The sequence below is a fragment of the Schistocerca serialis genome, chromosome 1, assembly GCF_023864345.2.
Source record: "Schistocerca serialis cubense isolate TAMUIC-IGC-003099 chromosome 1, iqSchSeri2.2, whole genome shotgun sequence".
Lineage (NCBI taxonomy): Eukaryota > Metazoa > Arthropoda > Insecta > Orthoptera > Acrididae > Schistocerca > Schistocerca serialis.
Window position 1 is genome coordinate 87,977,002 of NC_064638.1, and position 25,151 is coordinate 88,002,152.

The window sequence follows — 25,151 nt, forward strand, 5'->3', positions numbered from 1 at the left end:
ATTCTGGACATGTGGGGTGTCGTACTGTCCTGCTTGATTTATCCAAGCCCGTCAGAACGCACAATGGACATGAATGGATTTAGGTGATTAGACCGGATGCTTACATAGGTGTTACCTGTCAGAGTCGTATCTAGACGTATCAAGAGTCACGTATCACTCCAACTGCACACGCCCCACAACATCACAGAGCCTCCATCAGCTTGAACAGTCCCCTGCTGATATGCAGGGTCCATGGAATAATGAGGTTGTCTCCATTAGTGTACACGTCCACCCGCTCGATACAATTTGAAACGAGACTCGTCCGAACAGGCAACATATTTCCAGTCATCAACAGTCCAGTCTCGGTGTTCACGGGCTCAGGCGAGGCGTGACGCCTTTGTGTCGTACAATCACAAGAGTACACGAGTAGGCCTTCGGCTCCGAAAGCCCATATCGATGATGTTTCATTCAATGGTTTGCATGCTCACTCTTGTTGACGGGCCAGCATGGAAATCTGCAACAGGTTGTGGAAGTGCTGCACTTCCGTCACATTGGAAGATTCTCTTCAATCGTCATTGGTCCCGTTCTAGTAAGGATCTTTTTCCGGCCTCATCGATCTCGGAGATTTGATTTTTTATCGGATTCCTTATATTCACAGTTGTTGTTTGTTGTGGTCTTCAGTACAGAGAATGTGGTTTGATGCAGCTCACCATGCTATTCTATCCTGTGCAAGCTTCTTCATCTCGGCGAACTACTACGACCTACATCCTTCTGAATCTGCTTAGTGTATTCATCTCTTGGTCTCCCTTTACGATTTTTACCTTCCACGGGCCCTCCAATACTAAACTGGTGATCCCTTGATGCCTCAGAACGCGTCCTTTCTTTTAGTCAGGTTATCGCACAGTTTTCCTTTCCCCAGTTCTATTCATACCTCTCCGTTAGTTATGTGATCTACCCATCTAATCTTCAGCATTCTTCTGTAGCATCACATCTCAAAAGCTGCTATTCTCTTCTTGTCTAAAGTGTTTATCGTCCGTGTTCCACTTCCATACATTCCTACACTTCATGCAAATACTTTCAGTAAGGACTTCCTGAGACTTAAATCTATACTTGATATTAACAAATTTCTCTTTTTCATAAATGCTTTTCTAGCCATTACCAGTCTACACTTTATATCCTCCGTACTCCGACTATCATCGGTTATTTTACTTCCCAAGCAGCAAAACTCATCTACTACTTTAAGTGACTCATTTCCTAATGTAATTCCTTTAGCATCACCTAATTTAATTCACTACATTCGATTATCCTTGTTTTGCTTTTGTTGATGTACATCTTACATCCATCTTTCAAGATACTGTTCATTTCGTTCAACTGCTCTTTGCTGTCTCTGATAGAATTACAATGTCATAGACAAATCTTAATTTTTGTATTTATTCTCCCTGTACTGTAATTCCTACTCCAAATTTTTCTTTTGTTTTCTTTACTGCTTGCTCAAGGTACAGATTGAATAACATTGAGGATAGGCTACAACCCTGTCTCACTCCCTCCTCAACTACTGCTTCCCTTTCATGCCCCTCCATTTTTATAACTGCCATCTGGTTTTTGTACAATTTATAAATGGTCTTTCTTTCACTGTAGTTTACGCCTGCCACCTTTAGAAATTGAAAGAGAGTATTCCAGTCAACATTGTCAAAAATTTTCCCTAACTCTGCAATTGCTATAAACGTAAGTTTACCTTTCCTTAACCTATCTTCAAGGAGAAGTGGTAGGGTCAGTATTCCTTCAGATATTCCTACATTTCTCCGGAGTCCAAACTGATCTTTCCCGACGTCCGCTTCTACCAAAAGATTCATGTTGGTATTTTGCAACCACGACTTATTAAACTGATAGTTCAGCAATTTTTACACCTGACAGCACCTGCTTTCTTTGTAATTGGAATGATTATATTCTTCTTGAAGTCAGAGAATGTTTCAGCTGTGTCATACATCCTGCTCGCCAGATGGAAGATTATTGCCATGGCTGGCTATCCCAAGGCTATCAGTAGCTCTAACGAAATGTTATCTACCCCTGGAGCCTTGTTTTGACTTAAGTCCTTCAGTGCTTTGTCAAATTCTTCACGCAATACCTTATCTCTCTTCTGATCTTCATCCGCGTCCTATTCTATAATATTTCCCTCAAGTACATCTCGCTTGTACATACCCTCTATATATTCCAGGCTGTCAACAAGGCACTGAATTTCTCGTAAGTATTATTTCCGCACCTACACCTTAATCTGGCTGTGTAGGGCACACCACAAATTGCATGCTTCGTGCTCTGTGCCCATAATGTGAACTGAGAGTAAGACAAAGAAAGGCAGACGAATCGAGGAGTAGTAGATACACAAAAAAGAAAGTATTTCTCGTGGACAGTGATGTCTCACATACTTCATTTGAGGAAAGACGCTGATTGCAAAGCCGTTCTTAAAAAACAACGCTACAGAAACTACCTGCTTCATAGAACAGAATTGGAACAAAAACGGGGCGTAGAATATCGTTGCCGTACCTCTGTGCTATAAGGGTGACGCGGTTGGTATCCAAAGGGGTTCCACATCACCACCAGTCGTCGGGCCGGATGGCGGGCGTAAGTCGGGCAGGTATCCCACAGCTGCCCATGGCGTCTGCTAGCACGTCTTCGCTGTTTATCGGGGCTCAGTTCGTTGCGGGACTCATCACTGAAGACAATTCTACGCCAGTTAATGAGATTCCAGGCCGAATGTGCCCGACGCCACTACAGATGGGCTTGGTGGACAGAGGTCAAAAAAATGGTTCAAATGGCTCTGAGCACTATGGGACTCAACTTCTGAGGTCATCAGTCCCCTAGAACTTAGAACTACTTAAACCTAACTAACCTAACGACATCACAAACGTCCATGCCCGAGGCAGGATTCGAACCTGCGACCGTAGCGGTCGCGTGGTTCCAGACTGAAGCACCTAGAACCGCTCGGCCACTCCGGCCGGCGACAGAGGTCAATGGTAGTCGGTGCAAATAGCGCCGTGAACTCAGCCTCTTTCTGTGAGCACCCTATTAGTCATCAACTGAAGCGCCAATTCCACGTCGGTTCGGTGATACTGATGAATCAGGAGCTCTAAGTTCCTCTCTAAGGATTGCTCGGTCTTCACGTTCTGTCTTCTCTCTAGGGCGACCACTTCCTCCTTAACGCTGTGTACTGCCATGGTTCACCCATTCCTGCCAACATCGTCGAATAGTGGCATCGCTCCTATTTAAATGTCGAGCAATTCGCCGATATCCCAACCGGCTTATTTGGCCCCAGCTATACGTCCTTTCTCAAATCCTGACCTCTGGGTATATTGTTCACACGCCTGTCTGCGAGGCATAGTTGCTGTCCAACCAAGTACATTGAATGAATGTACAGCCAGTCAAGGAATATTTTAGGGAATTTGTTTAAAAGATTTATTTCAAAGGTCCAATGGAATCTTTACAAGTTTTCTCCCAGAGTAATACATGCCGTGTCTACATGACACAAGTCGCTTGCCTTTCAGAACCGAGGCACTTCTGTCCAGTTAAAGCTGCTGACAGGAGACGCCCTGAGACCTCTGCTGAAACTGCTAGCGAATTCACGCCATTGGTTTTAGCCAATAGCGTACGCGGGATACCGATCACGTGTGTGGACGCCGGAGCGTCCTGCGGAGCGGAACACAGTTGCCTCTCTCTCTTGTAATCCAGACCTCGAGCAGAACAGACGTCTTTTCGGAAGGCAGAGCCTCTGGCTCTGCTCTTCACGACCGGCCACCAACGTAAGTTAACATGAACCGCTTCCCCTTCCTTTACTCATTTCATTTAATTGTTCGACCTCCTAGACTGGCCTAAACCTGCTAACTTCCGACCCTAGGCTCGCCTTTTGTACTCCGTATGTCGAAATACATCCTCTTTATTGAACTTCATTCCCTGTTTTGTCACTTAACGGCCGCCCTGGATGCCCACTATCAAATCCTGACCGTTCGACCTCCTGCACACTGCCGCCACGAGGCATATTTAACAACCTTCTTCCCCTTTCCCTGCCATTTTATACACTAACATTGGTGTCAGAAGTTTCTCTCCCCATCCCCAAACCACGAACTCTTACATGAAATTCGCACAGACTTTATGCGCTATTATCGATATGTCCGCTGTTTACTATCCTTATCAGCTGCGAGTTTAGAGTGTCTTTGACTCTGGGCTTGGTTTAATATGAAACAAATGTCGATTAGGCATCAGATCGCCTGAACTCGCTGACAAAACATTGTGCAAACTCCAACTCGCTGAGAAAAGGTTACATGTATTTTGTTAATACATAACGTACTTGGAAATTGCGAAAGCACTGACTCGCTGACTAAGAACTTTTGTTTCTCAGAGTTTGTCAACAGTTGATCACTCAGCAGAAAACATGTATAGACTACTCCTACATACGACAAGACTACTAGTAGCAGACCGTCACTCGCGTTAATGCTGCTATCCTCTGTGCATGAATCATTGAATTAGAAAAATGTAAGCCTAATTTTCACTAGTCCTACTAATAAAATTTTATTTCACTTATCAATTGTTTCAGTGGCCGAGCGGTTCTAGGCACTTCAGTCTGGAACCGCGCGACCGCTACGGTCGCAGGTTCGAATCCTGCCTCGGGCATGGATGTGTGTGATGTCCTTAGGTTAGTTAGGTTTAAGTAGTTCTAAGTTCTAGGGGATTGATGACCTCAGATGTTAAGTCCCATAGTGCTCAGAGCCATTTGAACCATTTATCAATTATTAGTTACAATTCTCGAAAACAACATTTTTTCCGTAGTACGAGACTGCACATTTTTTTGGCAGAACAATGAATGATGTCCTCTTCAATCGTCAAGGATTTCGCACCACAGACAATAGATTGGTTCCAAAAGATGTTGGCTGGTGCTCGAGCTAGCATGGTTGCTTCTGGTGATTTCATTTCACTGTGGGAAATGCACCATTTGCAGTTCGTTATAACGTCTGCAAAATGGTTAATGCAACATTCCAACCATCGCAGTATGGCCTCAAGTATTGTAACACTGGAGACGGAGTTGAATGGTACATGCTCAATTATCCCGCCTGAATCAAGAGTCTTCAAGAAGGGCTTGGAGAAGTGGACTAAAGACGTGTTATCATACTATGACGTGCTTAATACTGAGACCGTGAATTATCCCTCACATCCAGCAATATTGATCAGAAGCGTGTGTTGACAAATAGGAAGCAGTTACTGCTGAGTTGAATGTGAAGCTGTTGGAACAGACATGAATGTCATTTGCGAGATTTCCCAGACGACATCAGCGGGCAAAATGGGCCTTGTTGTCGAACAGTGGAAGAAGTTTAATGTTTTTCGGTAGAAAAAATTTACGTTCTTCCGACTGAAAAAGTGTGCAGACAATTTAACTATGATTATGTTGTATGAGTGTAAACGAGTGTGGAAATTCAAATAATATTTATACCTAGAGTATTTTTGTTGTTATTTTTCCTTCTCAGTCCGTCTGCAATATAATGTTTATATCTCGTTCAAGCAACCGTTATAGAGAGACTGAGAGAAATAAAATCTGAAATAAGCAATTATCGTAAACTATAATACAAAAGCCGGCCGGTGTGGCCGAGCGGTTCTAGGCGCTTCAGTCTGGAACCGCGTGACCGCTACGGTCGCAGGTTCGAATCCTGCCTCGGGCATGGATGTGTGTGATGTCCTTAGGTTAGTTAGGTTCAAGTAGTTCTAAGTTCTAGGGGACTGATGACCACAGAAGTTAAGTCCCCTAGTGCTCAGAGCCATTTTTGAACCAAATATGACGTTAACATACACTAGGTGTTACCACCTGAGATGAATTTAGAATTGTTTGACCGTATGTTAACCTAATGGACAGAGGGTATCGAACATACATTTTGTGACTATGGCAGTTAACAGAAAGCTGAAAGACTAATTTTGTAGGTAATGAAAGTAGCAAAGTTCACGTAAATGAAATATTAAACAGTCGCCAGCCTAATTAGGGATAATACTTTGAAACATTAAGTTTAAAGAGAAATGAACATATATTGCTGAAGAGACATCCATTAATGTTCCTTTTAAACAGTGCAATGGATACACACAACTAACGAACGAACTACGTAGTGCTTAGCAGTAGATAACTTTTTACACAAAGCAGTAAACATAGAGAACTAAACAATAATTCACTCATAGTAATAACAGTTACTATTGCAATCATTAATCAATTCAGTACTAACTCGCCATTAAGATGTTACTAAAGACACACTGGACTGAAATTGGGTATGGAAAGAGTTCTGATTTCAGCTAGCACATAGATACCACAAACGAAATTAAATAATCCTACACCTATACTTATTGTGCCTTCGTTATTAGCAGTGTCACAGATTTCTTTTAATAGCAACAAAAAAACAATATTTAGTTTGATTTTCTCATAGTGGAAAAGAATATAGTGGGGGCCCATAAACTGTCATTTACTCTATAGCTAAATTCTGTAACTATTTCAGAGACAATTGCCTTACACTAATGTGGATTTCTAACCCCACTTGAATTTGCTTATATTTCAACACTATGTAGCAATTTACTCAATTAATTTTTCGAAATAAAACTTCAGAAATTAGTTCCAAGTAATAATCACAACAAATTTAGGTTTCATGAAAGTTCAGATTATGTGCCTCTTTCATTACCTGTGAAGCAGCTGGTTTAACCAGCATCATTTGTACACGTTAGCACTGAAACTTTGGCACATTCAAAGTAGAAACACATCACTGATTATTCAGAAACAGGATACTCGGTCTTTAGCACGTTTAGGATAGGACCCTGCATAGGTTTCATGATCAGGGCAATTTCAGACTTCAAACATATATTTTTATCACTGAATTTTTTATTGAAAAAGCAGACACACAAACATACTGGTCCATACTGTGATACATATCTGATTTCCTGAAGTTGGCGGAGCGGTGGCGCAATAGTGGTGGCAAGCACGTGGCGGCTATCCGGTGTCACTTCTAGCAGTTCAAGGCTCTTTTCAAATTTCCTCTTGGCGACGTATAAAGCATTTTAGAGCCATTACATAATACAAGAGTACCATATTACAGCCAAAACCACATCCGAGGCAATTTCAACATAAATTGGCTTACGACTGCCTCACTTGGCACCTACGGTGTTGACTGTACAACTGCTGGCCACTGACTGCGTAATGTGCTCTCTGTCTTGCCAGACTGACCGCCAGATCCACCTTTTCCCGGGCGCCAAGCCCCATCCGTAGCGGAGGGGGTTCCCGACACCTTTTCCTTTGTGTAATTCAACTTCCCTAAGTATGAACCATTATTCGACGTACAATTTCTCTTTTACGAGCATACATATTTTATAAAGTTTCATTTTTTTAAACATTATTAAATCTTTACAATATATACATCAACTTCTACTTTCCCTCTGACAATTCAAAGATCGTAACTAGTACAGAACAATCACTTCATAGTTACCTACACATGATAACACTGTATAAACTACTTACAATCGAGAACGGTGTTACACTTATTTATTTTTGATAAATAATACAAATGAGAAAAAATGTAATTTTTATATTGTGTGTGTGCGTGTGTGTGTGTGTGTGTGTATGTGTGTGTGTGTGTGTGTGTGTGTGTATGGTCTCAGATAATATTCAACAACGTGACATCAGTAGGGGATGCCACCAAACGATATTGTCTTCAAATATGATTGAGCAAAGAATTCCAACTTATATGCTTTTCGTACAAACAAAAATTTTCGATTTCCTTGTTTGTTTTGGTGTTTTTTGGTATACATTAGGTTATTGCGTGTCTGAAGCTACTGACAGAATTCGAGAAACCAGTTTTGAACGCTGTCCTAGCATTGTGCTGTACTCCACGCCATCTTTCGGCTTCGCGGTACTGGAAAACAAAACAGTGGATGACGTGGTCGGCCTGCTGGCAAACGGCACCGTCGATATCAGCGTCACTGGGCTGGTGATGACGCAAGAGCGGCTCAACGTCATTGACTTCAAGGGGCCGTTCGTTCTCTGGACGTGAGTGCAATGGACGCAGCAGCGCTGTGCGTCGCAGTGCATCCTGCTAGTAGCGTGGACTGGTAGTTAAAGCCCTGTACTTAAACACAGATGTACCAGACACAGGTCAACAAAGCTATGCAACTATTCTTCTGTGGTGGATTACGGTTTGTATGTTTTGTGACGAATAATTCCAGTAAAGCTGCAAATGGTTTAATTAGTGACCCTTCTTCTTTACTACAAGCTTGTTTCGGCTGTAGTGCAATTCGCAAGTAAACCTGTATATGTTGCATTTGATGAGTCTACTTACGGTTAGAAAACTTTTACAGAAAGGTCAGTTTGCATGCATACTTATATGTAGTTGGAATAGATGCCCATATTGGATCAGTGTACAAACTGTCGACTGTCTATTTCTTGCTAAATCGCTATAATCACGTAAGTTTTGTTTGTATGGAATTTTCTCGCGAAATACCTTTGACAGCTGGAATGACAGTTCAATCTCGTTGATGCTTTATATTTACAGTGCAATCTTCGTTAGTCAGTGAGATTAGTTATGCTTCATGGCTATTATAATTTTGTAACTATGATTATCTTTGGTTTTCTGTCTACTGTGATTTTTATCCGTTCTCTTTTTCCAAAATACCAATAAAATTTTCTAGAAAATTTTTGAATTCGAGATTGATTTGTCATTCTCAGCCATCTCCGTTAATCGATACACACACGAGCAACGAATTTCACTGAACAATATTTTTTCTTTGCTGTATCAATGGTTTTGGCTTTTATGTGTATGTCGGAACTGTCTGAAGAGTCATGACAATTACCTGTTTTTGTGAAATAAGTTTCTCGATTTTCTTGCCTTTTTTGTATGTCTGTCTACAGTTTTTAACTTCTGTAATTACATTTTCTGGACTCAGCTATATTCATAGCGTCCCCTGTTTGAGCTTTATCACAAACTGTAGCGATTCCGATGCCTTATATAGTAAATAGTCTCTCAGTAACTGACGAGGCTTGTCATACTTAAGGATAATATTATTTCTTACAATTGTCGTCAAAACTGCCAGAATGTTCTACCTTCTTATCGACGATGTGCTAGAAACTGGGCAGGAGGAAAGACCTCTCAGATACTCGCAGCAATAAAATAAAAGTAGGAGTAGTTCTAGCCAAGGAGGTCAGGAGTTATGCTTGGTTGTAGAACAAAAACTGAAACCAGAAATCTACTTCCTGGTTGGAACTCACATTTTCCTAATACTAGGAGATTTTAAGCACATGAACGAAAAGGTAGGAGACTTTATGTATATAACTGAAAACGCTGCTAGTAGCGAGAAAATCGTTCCTGTAAAAGAGCAACGTGTTGACTATCTCTCTTTCTTAGCAGTAATCCTCTCGAACGGGTTGCACTCTTTACATAATTTAGAAAATTTATTTTAATTTAACCGTTGTCATTTAACTTTAGGGAGGGAAGCAGTGTGCTCCAGCTGTTTGTGACCCTTGCAAACATTTTTCAGCGTGCTTTCGTTTTTTACATGAGGCGGAGATCGCGGACTAGACCTTTTCTTGTCTTAACGAGCGTCGAAAACAGCCTGAAGGTACACGCAGGTAGACTGGTATACCAGACCCATAGTTGTTAACAAGCCACCCTAACCAGCAGCTAGTACGCTGCACCTTATACCACATTAACAGATCACAAAGACGTTAGCGTCGAATATAAATTTAAACGCTAGAAAGCGTTTTCCAAGTGTGTTTGTCCCGATGTAGCCCCAAACATGTGAAGCATAGACGACAGACCGTACAGATCAGAATGGGATAGAAGTTTTTAAAATACGGTACTATAAAAAAATTAGTTTCTATTGTTTCTTCCAGTTTCTTGGTCTAGGAACTCTTTTGTTCGTAGCATTTCGTTCAGAGCTTCATTGGACATCTTCAGAGGTGCTCTTGGTTCCGCTGAATATTGCCGACTGCAGCAACGTGAAAAGGGAGCGTGTTCGGCAGACATAACCCTTCTCCAAGATAAATTTGAAGAGAAGTTTTCCGGAACAAAAATTTTATGTGCAACGACGATCTATTAGGATTATTCATAAAGAAATGAACCGGAGACGGTAAAATAGAAACCACTGAAGGTACTGTAACCTCATTGCCTCCAGAAGATGGTGTGATACCTATAAGATTTTTTTTCCTTTTTTTTTTAAGAGATGGAGCCCCTCCACGCCCACATCGGCATGATGGCCAACTCAAAAGATCTACTGCCATCTCTGCATAAGGGTTAGTTTTCACTGAAGTGAGGTGTCAGAGGTTGTGGGTAGTGCGATGTTTGCGTACGTCTGGTTAAGGTTAACCATTTATACGCGCTCATCTGGAGATGGATTGGGTCGAAAGTCGAACGAAGTGTAGCGGTTTGAGAGGCAGAGGGAAAAAAAGTGCAAAGGCAAGCGCCAAGGGAAAAAAAACCTCTGCGATCGTTAGGTCGGTTAGTAAAAGCAGTAGCGCATGTCTTGCTGACTGCGATAGGTCATGCAAGGATGGAGTTAGAAGTGGGGATCATGCAAGCGGGTACCTTGTCATGCCATACGTTCGTCATAAGAGATCACTCCGCGACGGTGCTGCGGCACGATGTGCTGCAGTTGGGGTTGTGAGAGCCCCCTGCTGCGTTGCGTCAGTGGTGGGGGGGGGGGGGGGGGGGGGTGGAAGGCCCAGGTCGCCCATCGGTGTCTGGTGCGCGAGCGTCGAAGCCGAGCGCTCGGATATGTGCCGTCGCGTAGTGGCACCACTCCTCACTCGCTGGCTGCGCTGACAGGCTTAGTGAGGGCCGCGGTTGAGTCTTCCCTGTGTAGCGGACGACGTAGCCCATGCCATCGAGCGTCCTGATCGCTCTGGTAGTCCACTCGTTAGAGCAGAGCTGCTCGGAACCGATGGGTTTCGGCGTTGTTGCGGCGGCTTCCGTCTTCTTCTTCCGTGTGTCCGGTGTGTCCGCCGTAGTGTGTTCTTCCGCCGGCTGCTCCATGAGGAGAGCGGCGGCAGACCTCTTCACCAGTGGCGTCCGTACAAATGTGCAGCACCTCCGAGCGCAATTGCCGCAGTTGGCTGCATGCCTTCTCCGTCTCTGCAGTCAGGGTGGCCTTAAAAGCTACTCTATCTGCGTCCATGGCGGCTTTGAAGGCCGCAATCGCCTCCTCCGCCGCGGCCGCCAGCACTGCTCGCATCTCCTGCATCTACGCCACCTGCTGTGCTACCGACGACAGCCGGTCCCACGCGCTACTCTCACTGGCGCTATATTCCGGCCGCCTGTGGGCAGTGGGAGCTATCTTCTCTCCTTTCGGTGCGTCTTCGTTCGGCGGCGCTTAAGGCGCCATCGTCGTGTCTTCTCGGTCTGCGCTTGTCTCCTGCGCACCAGTCACTGGCGAAAGCCGGGCAGCCACACCAGTTTGCCACATGTGGCCCGCAGCAGCGAGCAAAGTTGGCACCCCCTCTCGTCTGTCACAGGCGCGCCGGCGCACCTTGCGCACCGCGGCGAGTTCCGGCAGTATTTAGTCACATGCCCTCCAGCTTGGCACCTGAAGCACTGTGGCTTAGGGTCCAGGCCTAGGGGGAGAACTTCGGCGATCACAGGAAGGCCTAAGAGCTTCCTTATCCCGAAGACGTCGCTACCATCCATCGCAGTTACCATCACGGCGATGTACGGCGGCTTCTTATTCGTCCGGTTGTGTAGCTTAGAAGCTGCACCCCGGAATCCTGCACGTGCCAGCCCCTCTTGGACCGTCTGATCAGGGCCTCGGATTGCTTCTCGCGCTGTTTCGGGGCAGTCGTCTTCTCCACAGCAGGTGGGTCAACAATGTGGGCAGCCACAGCGCTCTTCAGTGGGCGGTGGTCGGCCACGCTCGCTGCCTGCTGCTGGACGATGGCGTCTGAGTCAAGGGACTCTACTCCTACTTCTTCCCTGCACCAGCTGACTATAACAGCATACATATCTGTCCACGACCCTCTACTGCACTGGATATACACAGGGGGGACAGGTACATGATGCTCGACGCGCTTCCGCTCCGCATTCCTAGTGGGTTGCGGTGTCGAAGGCTGCTCCTCTGTGTCTGCCTTCTTCATCTTCTGCCCGTTTGTGCCCATTTTGTGGCGCGAGAACACTACAGTTTTCCTGTGTCGTAATAACGACGCACGACAATCTGCTCAGCGTCACGCCACAGTCGGAACCCGGCTTCCCAGCTCTTCTTCTAGCTCAGCAAACGTAGCGCGCTGCACCAGTGATGCGCACGTCTTCGCTGCTAGAGCGCAGCTTACCGATAAGAGAGCTGGGGTCACAAACTTACCGCTAGAGGGACATGGACATAGACCCACACGACGATAGATCGCGTATGTGCACGGCCGACTGTCTAGCTTTGCAAACAGACAAATGGAGGTTTCAGAAGAAGAATAAACGGATGTAATCCGTTTGCTAACAGCGGAAGGAGTCAGGGGAACGGAAATTCGTCGAATAATGGCACAGGTGGTCGAACAGCACTCCGTTTCCGTTGCAAGGACCAAGAGAGGTGGCGCAGTGGTTAGCACAATGGACTCGAATTCGGGATGACGACGGTTCAATCCCGTCTCCAACCAACCTGATTTAGGTTTTCCGTGATTTCCCTAAATCGTTTCAGGCAAATGCCGGGATGGTTCCTTTGAAAGGGCACGGCCGATTTCCTTCCCAATCCTGCCCTAACCCGAGCTTGGGCTCCGTCTCTAATGACCTCGTTGTCGACGGGACGTTAAACACTAACCACTAACCACCCACCTCCGTTGCAAGGGTCAAGTGGTGCCATAAGCGATTCATGGAAGGACAGATGTCGTCAGCCGCTGACGCAAGACCTGCAGTGCCCCACTGGATTATCGATACCATTGACCAGCAGGTGGATGCGGCCAATACTGAAGTCTGGCCGGTTACAGTGGCAGCCATTGCCCCAGAGGTCGGACTGAGCATCGGAACTGCAACACACATGTAGTGCTCTACATAGACTGGTGCCATTCTTCGGTGAATTTGTTCCACAAACTCCTTGCGCTGTAAAATAAAGCACTACAGCTGTTTACTCTTCCATTCAGGTCCCTATTTCTCTGTTTTCAGCACGAATGAGTGCAGTAGACGGTCGTCGTGTGAATCTGCTGCCATGTCCCTCTAGCGGCAAGTTTGGGACCCCAGCTCTCTTATCGGTAAGCTGCGCTCTAGCAGCGAAGACGTGCGCATCACTGGTGCAGCCTTCTTCTGTAGGCAGCGGTTTTTATTTTACCGCCTCCGGCTCGTTTCTTTTTGTATAATCATAGTAGTTCGTCACTGCAGATAAAATGTTGGATACGGAAGACTTCACTCCAGCTTTATCTTTGACAAGTATTTTCTCTGCCGAGCACACCCGCTTTTCACGTTTCTTCAATCGAAAGTATTCGACGGAACCGGGAGAACCTCTGAAGATGTCCAACGAAGCACTGAATGAAATATTATGAACAAAAAAGTTTCATGGGCAACGACCACATAACTTTGAAGATTCAGCAGCAAATAACTGGTCATAAAAGCCTTCATTGCACGATACAGGAGAGTGCCAGAGATTAGATGGGTAGAGGAGATAACCAACCTTCTTCTTTTGCCTTTGTCCCACGTCTATGTGGCGTCGGCAGAGTTATTATCGGAATTGGCATGATTAATTTAAGGGGTGGCTGGATGCGATTCCTGCCGCCACCCCGCTACCCCTGGGAGGAGATGGGTACGACCCCCACTGTCTATGTGTACTGTTGTGTGCGGACGTTTTCTGAATGTTTGTAAATCCAGTAACTGAAGCGGGACGTGCATACCAGCCCATTATTCACCTAGTGGGATGCGGAAGTCCGTCTAAAAACCACATACATGGTGGCCAGAGGGACTCGATCAGGGCCAGATCACCTTTCCAAGTGGGTGAGAGATCAAATAACCAATTAAAAACTTACTCGAGATGAAGAGAAAACATGTGTACAACAGGAATTGATAGGTGACAGGAAATACACTAAGGCATCGATGACTCATCAATTTGGTAATGGAGTTAGTAGTAGGGAGCGGGATGAAAATAAGAGACAGAGACCAAGGTTGTAATACAGTAACAACGTTCAAATGGACGTTGATTGCACTAGTTATCTAGAGTGAAGAGGCTTTCAATAGATATGCGAGTGTGATTCAAATGTGATGTGTTGGTAAATGTGCCAACACCTTGTAGATAGAGGCGGCCTAAATGCACGCTATCTAACGCAGACGGGCGTGAATTCTGGAACAGGCTAAGTAGTGAATTCTAATAAGAAAAGTATGCAGCTCCTCGAATACTTATCTTTATTCCATCCTTGTGGTACATCGCTCTTGTTGAGACATGCTTTATACGGTATCAAACTATGTAAAGCTACTGGCGCCTTGCTAGGTCGTAGCCATGAACTTAGCTGAAGGCTATTCTAACTATCTCTCGGCAAATGAGAGAAAGGCTTCGTCAGTGTAGGCGCTAGCAAAGTCGTCGTACAACTGGGGTCGAGTGCTATATCGTATCTCGAGACCTGCCTTGTGGTGGCGCTCGGTCTGCGATCACACAGTGGCGACACGCGGGTCCGACATGTACTAAATGGACCGCGGCCGATTTAAGCTACCACTTAGCAAGTGTGGTGTCTGGCGGTGACACCACAAAATGAAAACCTTAAAGTGCTATAATATCTTTAGTTGTAACAAGCAACAAAAAACTTGCATGTCATTTTTCGATGTAGTGTCCCTGACGTTGAATGCACGTATCCACCGCTTCGGAAGTACATAGATACCAAGATGAAAGAATTCTAAGTCGAGTGTGTAACCAGTCATGCGCTGAAGTTTCCACCATTTCATCACTTCTGAAATGCCTGCCTCACACTGCTTCATTGAGTGCCCGGAACGGGCGAGGACTGGTGAATTAGAAGGATGTACCAGATATTCAGATTTAATATCCTGAATAGTCTAACTGTCTAACAGGCTATATGCGGTCGGGTGTTGTCATGCTTTACCAGTACTTCTGAAGTCAAAAGTCCTCATCGTTCACTCCTGATTGAAGGACTAAGTGGATTTTTCAGCAAGTCTGAATAAGAAGTACTGCTTTCCGTCACTCTGCTATCCATTTAATGCTCCAAAGTCACTCCGTTTGCACTCTAGAAGCGAATGAGCATACTTTTGTAGTACACGGCTGGCCGCGGTGCCCGAGCGGTTCTAGGCGCTTCAGTCCGGAACTGCGCGACTGCTCCGGTCGCAGGTTCGAATCCTGCCTCGGGCATGGATGTGTGTGATGTCCTTAGGTTAGTTGGGTTTAAGTAGTTCTAAGTTCTAGGGGACTGATGACCTCAGAAGTTAAGTCCCATAGTGCTCAGAGCCATTTTGAACCACTCATACACCTCCTGCAATGATAATCACGAATCAACGTACTGCTCTGTCGTTCTGCGATGAATTGTGATTGGTATGACAACTTCATTCACTAGACGAAAAAAAAAGAAAAAAAAACGTATCACAGATCGTTGTTCAACCACGGTGTTGCGTTCTTTTTGTGGACACTGCTGCCTTCTCCTGCGTTGTATCATCGGTTTGCAATTTGCTGGTCACTTTCTGAACCTCAAGGAACACTACTGCCACCTACCATCATACAGCATTTCGAAATTTTATGAAAGTTTTAAGGTTTTCATTTGAATCACCCTCGGACTTGTAAGAAGAGATGCATCAGACCTATGTTTAGATTGAAGACCATAATATCAACAGCACCAAAGTCCGAGCAGGAGATGGAGAATATAAGGGCTTTTCTTGCAGCACCAAGATCGCGTTCCGGCACCCAAAGGCAGTGGGCGTGTACGGGACGCTGTTCCGGCCGTTTGAGCCCCCCCTGTGGGTGGCCAGCAGTGTGGTGTACTCGCTGGTGCTGGCCGCCGCATGGCTCGCCTACCGAGCTGTGCGCCGCTGCGAGGGCGGACACGACGGCAGCTGGAGTTCTGCCCTGCTCCTGCTCTGCTCCGCCATCAGCCAGCAAGGTGCAGTAGTCTCCTCACCCTAATATTTCATACTCAGATCAAGTTTTGGATTTGCGCTTATTGCCTACCTGTATCAGTACTGCTGTCCACTAAAATTTAAACACCATGAAACCAGCATACAACAAACCTCAAATTCCCATGATGTATGCTGCATGTTGGCGTATGCAAATCATTGTCATTTTAGCGCAACCCCACAAAGCAGGTAAAAGTGGTGCTATTTATATTTTGTATATAAAGAAAGCCAACGGCCTTGCCGCAGGGGTAACACCGGTCAGATCACCGGTTAAGCGCTGTCGGGCTGGGATAGCGCTTGGATGGGTACCATCTGGTCTGCCGAGCGCTGTAGGCAAGCGGGGTGCACTCAGCCCTTGTGAGGCAAAGAGAGGGGCTACTTGATTGAGAAGTAGCGGCTCCGGTCTCGTAATCTGACATAAGGCCAGGAGAGCGGTGTGCTGACCACATGCCCCTCCATATCCCCATCCAGTGAGGCCTATAACCTGAGAATGACACGGCGGCCGGTCGGTGCCTATAAAACCTTCATGGCCTGTTCGGGAGGAGATAGTATATAAAGAAAGATTACGCACCGAGTTTCTCATTCATAAACCGCATTTGAATACTGGATGTTTGTGACAAGATTGTAAGAGGTCCGAGCAGATGTAATACAGATGTAATTTTGTGTAAGAGGTCCGAGCAGATGTAATTTTGATGTATTGCTCATGCGCTGCCTGCGATATGCAAGGTGTAAGAGAATCGCTGACGAGAGGGCAGTGTTGACTGTACGAACTGTGTAGCAGTAGCAGTAAGTTGTTGCCAGTGTGTGTGGTTGCTCTGGTCTAGTCTGGTGTATCATGTTGGCTGGGCCGGTCGCGGTGCAGCGATGCCGGAGCCTGAGTATTATTGTATAAGGTAAAAAAGCAGCCTCGTGCATATCTAGTAATGTTATGTAAACTCACATGTAAATCTTTTAAAAATGTCCTAATAATAATCTTTGTCTAATTTCTAACAAGCATTCATTTCAATTTAAGAATTTAATATATTTTTTTTTCAATGCATGATCATTCCGACTGTTGCAAAAGAAAAATCATTTGCTTCCTTTCATAAATAACAAATGTATAGGCCAGCATTGCACAGAGCTGTGCCGGAAAAATCTATTGTAAGAGCAGATAGTTGCCGACTTTATCGAGGTGAGAATTTTTGCTTTTTATTCAGAATGATCCTACAGGGCCATGACGCAGCACTGCTGTCGTCCAAATTTTACCAGGTTACTGAATTTATTTTTTATTACGAGGTTTAGAAATTTTTCTGTTTCGAGCTTACATTAAATGGGAAAAGAATTTTGTGGGTACATTAAATGGGAACCAGTTTTGTTGTGAGGTTACACAAAAATTAGAATCATTAACCAAATAATATTTAAATTATATTTTTTGTGGGGAGGTTACAAGATGTTATCATGCTCTGTGTAAGAAGGAAAAACGTCTAACACAACTTGTCACAACTAGACACTGTCGAAACAGTGGTTTATCGTTTCGCAGTATTGCTCTGCACATTAATCAGCAACCCACAACTTTCATGCGAATATGGAATCTATAGTATAAGAGGATGGTCTTGCAGCGATAGAAATTGATTAAATTCTCTTGGGCGTCCAATGATGTCAGTCCTCTAACATCCGACTCAATGCCCCTCAACCATTATCGAGTGGTGACTCTCGTGTTGACTGCTGCTGCCACCCTTACACTGAGGTGACAGAAGTCATGGGATAGCGGTATGCACATACATAGATGGCGGTAGTAACGCGTACATAAGGTAAAAAAGGGCAATACATTGGCGGAGCTATCGTTTGTACTTACGTAACTCATGCGGAAAGGTTTCCGACGGGAATTAACAGCCTTTGAACGCGTAATGGTACTTGGACCTAGACGCATGGGACATTCCATTTCGGAAATCGATAGTAAATCCAAAATTCCAAGATCCATTGTGTCAAGAGTGGTAGCGATGATATCAGATTTCAAGCATTACCTCTCACCACGGACAACGAAGTGGCCGACGACCTTCACTTAACGGCCGAGTGCAATGGCGTTTGCGTAGAGTTGTCAGTGCTAACAGACAAGCAACGCTACATGAAATAACTGCAGAAGTCAATGTGGGACGTATGCGTAAGGACAGTGCAGCAAAATTTGGCGTTAATGGACTGTGGTAGTAGACGACCAACGCGAGTGTCTTTACTTGCAGCACGACATCGACTGCAGCGTCTCTCCTGGACCCATGACCACATTGGTTGGAACCTAGAAGACTACAGAACCCTGGCCTGCTCAGGTGACTCCAGAATTCAGTTGGTAAGAGCTGATGGTTGGGTTCGAGTGTGGCGTAGACTCCACAAAGCCGTGGACCCAGACTGTGTCAACAAGGCACTGTGCAAGCTTGTGGTGGCTCTATAATGGTGTGCGCTGTGTTTATATGGAATGGACTGGGTTCTCTTGTCCAACTGTACCGATCATTGACTGGAAATGGATATGTTCAGGTGCTTGAAAACCATTTGCAACGAGTCATGGACTTCATGTTCCCAAACATCGATGCGCCGTGTCACTGGGCCGCAACTGTCCACGATTGGTGTGAAGAACATTCTAGACATTTCGACTGCAGTTCGAACGAATGATTTGGCCACCCAGGTCGCCCTACATGAATCCTATCGAACATTTATGGGACATAATCGAGAGGTCAGTTCGTGCACAAAATCGTGCACCGCAACCCTTTCGCAATAATGTACCGCTATAGAGGCAGCATGGCTCAGTATTTCTGCAGTGGACTTCCAGCGCCTTATTGAGTCCTTACCACGTTGCATTGCTGCAATACGCCGGGCAAAAGTAAGTCCGACACGATATTGGGAAGTATCCCATGGCTTTTGTCAACTCAGTGTGAATGAAGTTGTTATTCGATGACAACCACTCCCGCTTTAACACGACGTGTGGCCAACGCTTGCACCGCCTGACGAGAGCTAGTGGACTAGTACTCTTCGAAATGTCTCAAACGTCCTCCCTAAAGGCAATTGTTCGAACTGGACAGCTCATACTCGATTTAACATAAGTAATACCAGACGTGTCACCTCAGTGTATATAGCCGTGCTGCCTTCTGTGATGTCACTGGTGCTCACAGCGGCACCACATATGGTAATGTTTTCGTTGTACACTGGCCACGTCTGCTTTAGCTTCCCGGTGGCTAGCTTAGCTTCAAATCACCGTTTTTATTGGGGCTGTCATTACAAATGTATATTTCGCTTGCTTCTTTAATGATACCGTTCCGGAAACAATTAGGCTGTTTAAAATCAGATGTCTCGTTGAATGCAATTCGGTGTACACTTTACAGAAAATGCCCTTTCGCCGCTGGCTTCTCAAGATACCGTAGGTGGAAACACTTCACATGTTCGACAGGGCGCTCTTCAATACTATGCACAGTCAACCCGACACTGTCAAAAGAAACATGGTATTTTATGTACTCCTCCCATTCTGAGGTTTATATCGTCATCCACACGTCTCATGAGTTGTTGAATTTTTGCTGGAGGCCTAAAGTCCGAATCGAGGTATGCCTCTTTTGCAGCCAGCTAGTTCTTTCCTGTCACTGAGTCACAGAATGGTCAAAACACAAGCTTCTTTGTGTGCTCCCCGGGTCTTCTGCTGACGTGACTTCGGAACTGGGTTTCGAATTCTGTCGGTACTGCAGCAGTTTTCCTTGAACACTTTCCATAAGTGGTTCAGTTCTTTCAGCAAGTTTTTCAGCGTCACCGAGCGTCTCTGTGACCGATGATGGCAGCTGGGAAAATGGAGATGCAGGCCAGTGTCGGTGAGTTTCCAGTAAATACTGCATCTAGCCCACCCATTTGCATTTCACCAGACGAGGGCGTCAAGGAATCTCTCTCTACCTCCCTCTTGAAGTTCGTATTGTCATGTATATTTTCCAAACATCAATCATATTCAGTTGATGTTCCTGAGACATTTTGACACCCACCTTTATATACGATAACGATGTAGTCCTAGGTAACGGATTAAAATTTGTAGTAGGCTCGGATTAGAACCTGGGTTTCCTGCTTACTAGACAGACGCGCTAGCCGCTACGCCACACGCACTGGTGCTACCATACCCGCGTGGGCTACCCTAGTAGTAAAAGAATTCTTCCAGCTTTCCATACCAATGAGGCTTAACGACGAATGTGTCATTGACTTAACGATAAACGCAACTAGATTTAACAGGAGCTATTTCCAGCAAGATGTTCTCAAAGTACTCCGTAGACAGGTTGGCTATAATTGGATATAATGGGCTTCCCACGCCAGTGACATTTACCAGGTTAAAATATTGCCCACCATACATAAAAATAATATGACGTCAGAGATTGCTTAAATAAATCCTCAATAGTGTCGACAAATAACTGGCAGAGTAGGTTTATAGAGTCTATGACGAGAACGTGGGTGAATAACGAGACCACTTCCAAACTGACCATCATATCTCCTTCTCCATGATGCAAGCATTTGATTCAACTTATGAAGTCGGTCATATTCTTGATACAGAGCACACAGTGACCAACGTGTGGAGTAAGGAGGCTGGCCGGAAGTTTTGGAAGCCTGTAAGTCAGCGATCCAATGGTGCTCACGATGGGCCGTAGAGCTGTATTTTTCCTGTGAGCTTTTGGAACACCATAAAATATAGATAGTCGAGGTAACTGACGGAAGAGATTTTTAATAACACTGTCTTCCGGTAAATAGAGAAACTCCGACGTCTTCCACATCACTCTGGTTACTGGATCCCATGATAGTTTTCGGTACGTCTCCTCCTCCAGTACCAATCAAATATTCGCGTCATAGTTGACCTGTTCCATTAAGACGGCTGCATCACCTGTGTCAGCTGGCAGAACTATGATGAGAGAATCGTTGTGGAGCTCGTGGCGACCATTACAATCACCTCTTGTCATAATCAACACTGGCAGCTTAGATTTTGAAATAATACGGCTCGTTTCTAGACGATTTTCTTCTGCAGATTCCTTGGGAACATTGCGAATTGCTTGTTCCACGCCACTTATTATGTCAGCGTTATGGATACTCCTTGGCGATGGCGCAAAGTTAAGTCACTTCTTAAGAGCCGACATAGCACTCACATCGATGTTTCTCGCCACATGTTGCTAACGACGCTTTCTATTGTACGTTATGCCCCCTGCTGTTGTAGTGAAAGCCGGCTGAATGTCTCTTTCTGCCTTTCCGCAGTTTGTGATGACATCTGATGTACAAGTGTGGTTGTATCAATACAGTTCCAATCCAAAGCTGAAACCGATTCTGTTTTCTACAGGTGGACGATCATTAGATTGCTGCCGTTTGTATAGAACTGCTTTCCAGCGTGTTGTAGCCTCTCTCGTAACGAGATTAAGCTGACTCGACGATATATTCTCTTGGCTACAGAAATGTCAATATGATGGTTGATCATGGTAAAATGTTGAATGCTGTTCTTCAAGCCATCAGAATAAGAAGTCAAGAGAGAAATTATAGCGAAGCTGTATATGTAGTATTTTCAGAACATTGCCATGGACACGGCTCCTGCAAAGCAAAGTAACTTTTATCATTTTGTCGGCGACGCATTCGTTGTCTGGCCTCATGGACGTGAAAAGATTGGAGAATTCTTGGACAATATCAGCAACGTCGATGACAACATCAAGTTCACAGCAGAAGTAGAGACCGTTGGTTCTTTGATGTACTTGCGGGGGTTTCAGCCACAGTATTTAGCGCAAACCTACTCAAATGGACTAGTATCTACACACTACCAACCACTGCCACCCATCGCAGAAACGGACTTTCGCAAATACTGTAGCCATTTCAGACGCTAGGAACATGCCGCAGGAACTGAATCATTCATGAAAAGTACTCAAGGAAAACAGTTACACCAATCAACAGATTTCGCAACTCGTCTCTCTGAAGACAAGCAGAAAGCTCCAGAGGAGAACACGAAGAAGCTTATGTTTATACCGTTCTGTGGCACAATGATAGGAAACATTAGCTGACTCCTAAAGAGGCTTAAAATCAGTTCTGTTTTCAGTCCTCCGGCAAAAAATTAGCAACTCGTGAGAGTAGTATATTTATTGGCGCTGAAACAGACAGTTGAAGCTTCTGCCGCTAGTCGCCGCTGCAGTTACCGAAAAATCCTAGATACCATTGGTTGGAAATTTAAAAATGCAAGACGATGGTGGTGGTAAAATTGTGCTTTTCATCTCTTCCCCTCCCCTTTCCCCCTTCCCCTTATCCATTTCCCTCTCCTCCACCCCCCTTGAGCCAGTCTCAGCGTAATTTTTAAGCTGGCATCAAGATGGTGCAGCTGATGATAGCCCAGTATTCTAGCGGTTATTAAAATATGGCAGCCAATCACTTGAATTGCATAAAAATGGAGTCTATGTCAAAAATATTCTAGATTTTCAAAAAAATTATGCAAGCTCCACTTGAATTGCGTAAAGTGGCGTCATGTTCAAACATACTTGTTTTAGAACTGCATACACAAACACGCACATATGCATACCTTTTTATTTCATATTGCGCACGCATGCGCTCCCTCTGTCTTTCGGAACCGCACGACCGCTGCGGTCGCAGGTTCGAATCCTGTCTCGGGCATGGATGTGTGTGATGTCCTTAGGTTAGTTAGGTTTAAGTAGTTCTAAGTTCTAGGGGACTTATGACCACAGCAGTTGAGTCCCATAGTGCTCAGAGCCATTTGAACCATTTGAACCTCTGTCTTTCTCTCTCACAGAGGTATATGTGCTTTGAGGTACAAATGATCAAGGAAACTCAGTCTCAAATGTGTTTGTTGTATCTATACATTCCAAACAACAGGAAGTGAATATCTACATTCAAGTAATTCAAGTTAGGATGCCGTTGCCTCTCTACCTCTGTGTGCTGCGTCGTTGCCTCTCTACCTCCGTGTGCTGCGTGGATACCATTGACTGACCACAATTTTGTAGTAAAACAACTTAAATACCAGTGTTTACATCACACGTGATATTCCAAGCTGTCACATGCCAAATCAGCTATCAGTAATTGCTGGGAGAACGAAATAAGATAAACGATCAGCTGGCCTTAGATCAATAATCGTAATATTGATGCTACAATTCGTTCTATATTTTCAATACTCCTCTGAAATAGAGTACACTCCCTTGCAATCTGATCCGAATACCTAATATATGTCATTCGATTTATGAAATCTCACACAAAATTACATGAAGTGTACCCAAATCTGCCAAACGCACTTTTTTCGTGTGCGTTTCAACTGATGGAATGTTCTCCTAAGCAAATTCCCATTCTGCCACTGAGTCTTCTACTTTATTTTCGATAACCATCGTATACTCCAAGCAAGGATGCATGCTGTAGGAAGGTTTCTCTCAATAAATATTATTTCATTATTATATGAATTATTACCCACTGCTTTCGAAGCTACCAAAAAAACTAATCGTTTCACCAATTCACTCAGCTTATTCCAATCAACAACATCAAGTGCATTTATGTTCTCTCTCTATAATTGCAGAAAAGTATCAAACGAAACTGTAACACAGTGCTCATACATCGCCATTGTTGCCACGTTACAATAAAATTATAACAAAGAGCGCTCCATGTTACAGAACAAATTGCAACATTGAACGTTAATAGGGCTGTGCCCACCATTCGTCTTTATGAAAGTTTGAGCTATGCTGGGAACTCTTTCAAGGAGTTGTGGAGGAATGACGGCCCACTCTTCCTCATAAGCCAAAACTAGAGAAATAGTGATGTTGGGGTCTGGAATAAAGTCAACGTTCTAATTCATCCCAAAGGTGTTCCGTTAGGTGCAGGTCGGGATTATGGGCAGCTCAGTTCATTTCAGGAATATAATTGTCCATAAACCATTGCCTCACATATAATATTTTATGACAGGTGCATTGTATTGCTGATACAAACAACCATCTTCTCTAAACCGCTCCTCTACTGTAAGCGGTGCAAAATGCTGTAAAATGTTCATTTCCCGCTGCATTTAGCGTTCTCTTAAGCGCAGTAAGGGAAGCACACGTTAATCACGAAAACCACCCGATGCCGCAATATCATCTCCTCCTCCATACTTCACTTACGGGAGGTAAGTGGCATTACTTCACCACCTGAGGCGCCGCCTAGCACCGACAACAAAAACATGTGGCTTCTGAAGACTGGCCGACTATTGCACCTCATTCTTCTAAACTGTGCATGCGCAGTAATTCTGGTTGTCTGCCGGTAGTACTTTGGAACCCACAAATGGATCCTGCAGATGCTTTCATGTAATTCCTAACAACCATTCTCCGCAAAGGTCGACAGTCCCTATCTGTAAGTACATGAGATCTGGCTGGTTTAGGGTTGGCTGTGGTTGTTCTTCATGTTTCCACTTCACATCACAAACAGCTGACTGCGGCAGCTCTAGAAGGGAGGCAGTGTGCCACTTGGATTCGTTACTCAGATAACATCCAATGACTAGTGCTCGTTCAGCGTCACTAAACTCTCCTGACGAACCCATTCTTTGTCACTGTTTCTCTAGTGATAACACAGTACTCCCTCCGCCTCCTTTTCTTACCGGCAAATGCGTCACGGGAATTCATTCACACAAATTGTTCAGAAAACAGAACGTCAAAAAAAGTTCCACAATGCATGCATTCCCACATACCGTCTAAATCACAACGCTTCAGAATGACAAAACGTTTCGTAAAATGCATCCACAAAGACGTCAAAGTTTCTTGCGAAGATAGTTTTATGTTGATGTTGACATACTCCTGCTGCACTTAGTCATGGTGTAGTAAAGTGTAGTTTGTCTTGTTTGTAAGCATCAGATTGGTGTATAATTACGTAGTGTTTTTGTTTTGCATGTTGGTACTCCGGTTGCTACGGGTTTTTTTATCGATTGTCATTTTTTATTTGTAGCTCACTGTTGCTATTTAAGTTTACATATTGTCATTTTGTCATTTGGAGATAATGAGTAGAGTTGTGGACGCTAGAAAACGGATTGCCAAGTGGAGAAGCCCGAACATTTCCAACGTATTCTTCCGTTTGCGTTCAATAGAGTGATGACAGCAGCGGAGGCAGACACAAACATTTGCGCCGGGTATG

At 44.6% G+C, this 25,151-nt stretch overlaps 1 protein-coding gene across 1 annotated transcript in view; it reads left to right on the forward strand.

Moving 5' to 3' along the window:
* LOC126412899 (ionotropic receptor 75a-like) overlaps positions 1-16,056 on the forward strand; it is a 129,224-nt gene extending 113,168 nt beyond the window's left edge. Inside the window, exons 10-11 of the mRNA XM_050083144.1 lie at positions 7,862-8,035; positions 15,816-16,056. Coding sequence (XP_049939101.1) covers positions 7,862-8,035; positions 15,816-16,056 — 415 coding nt within the window. The remainder of the gene's footprint in view (positions 1-7,861; positions 8,036-15,815) is intronic.
* Positions 16,057-25,151: the final 9,095 nt, after the last annotated feature.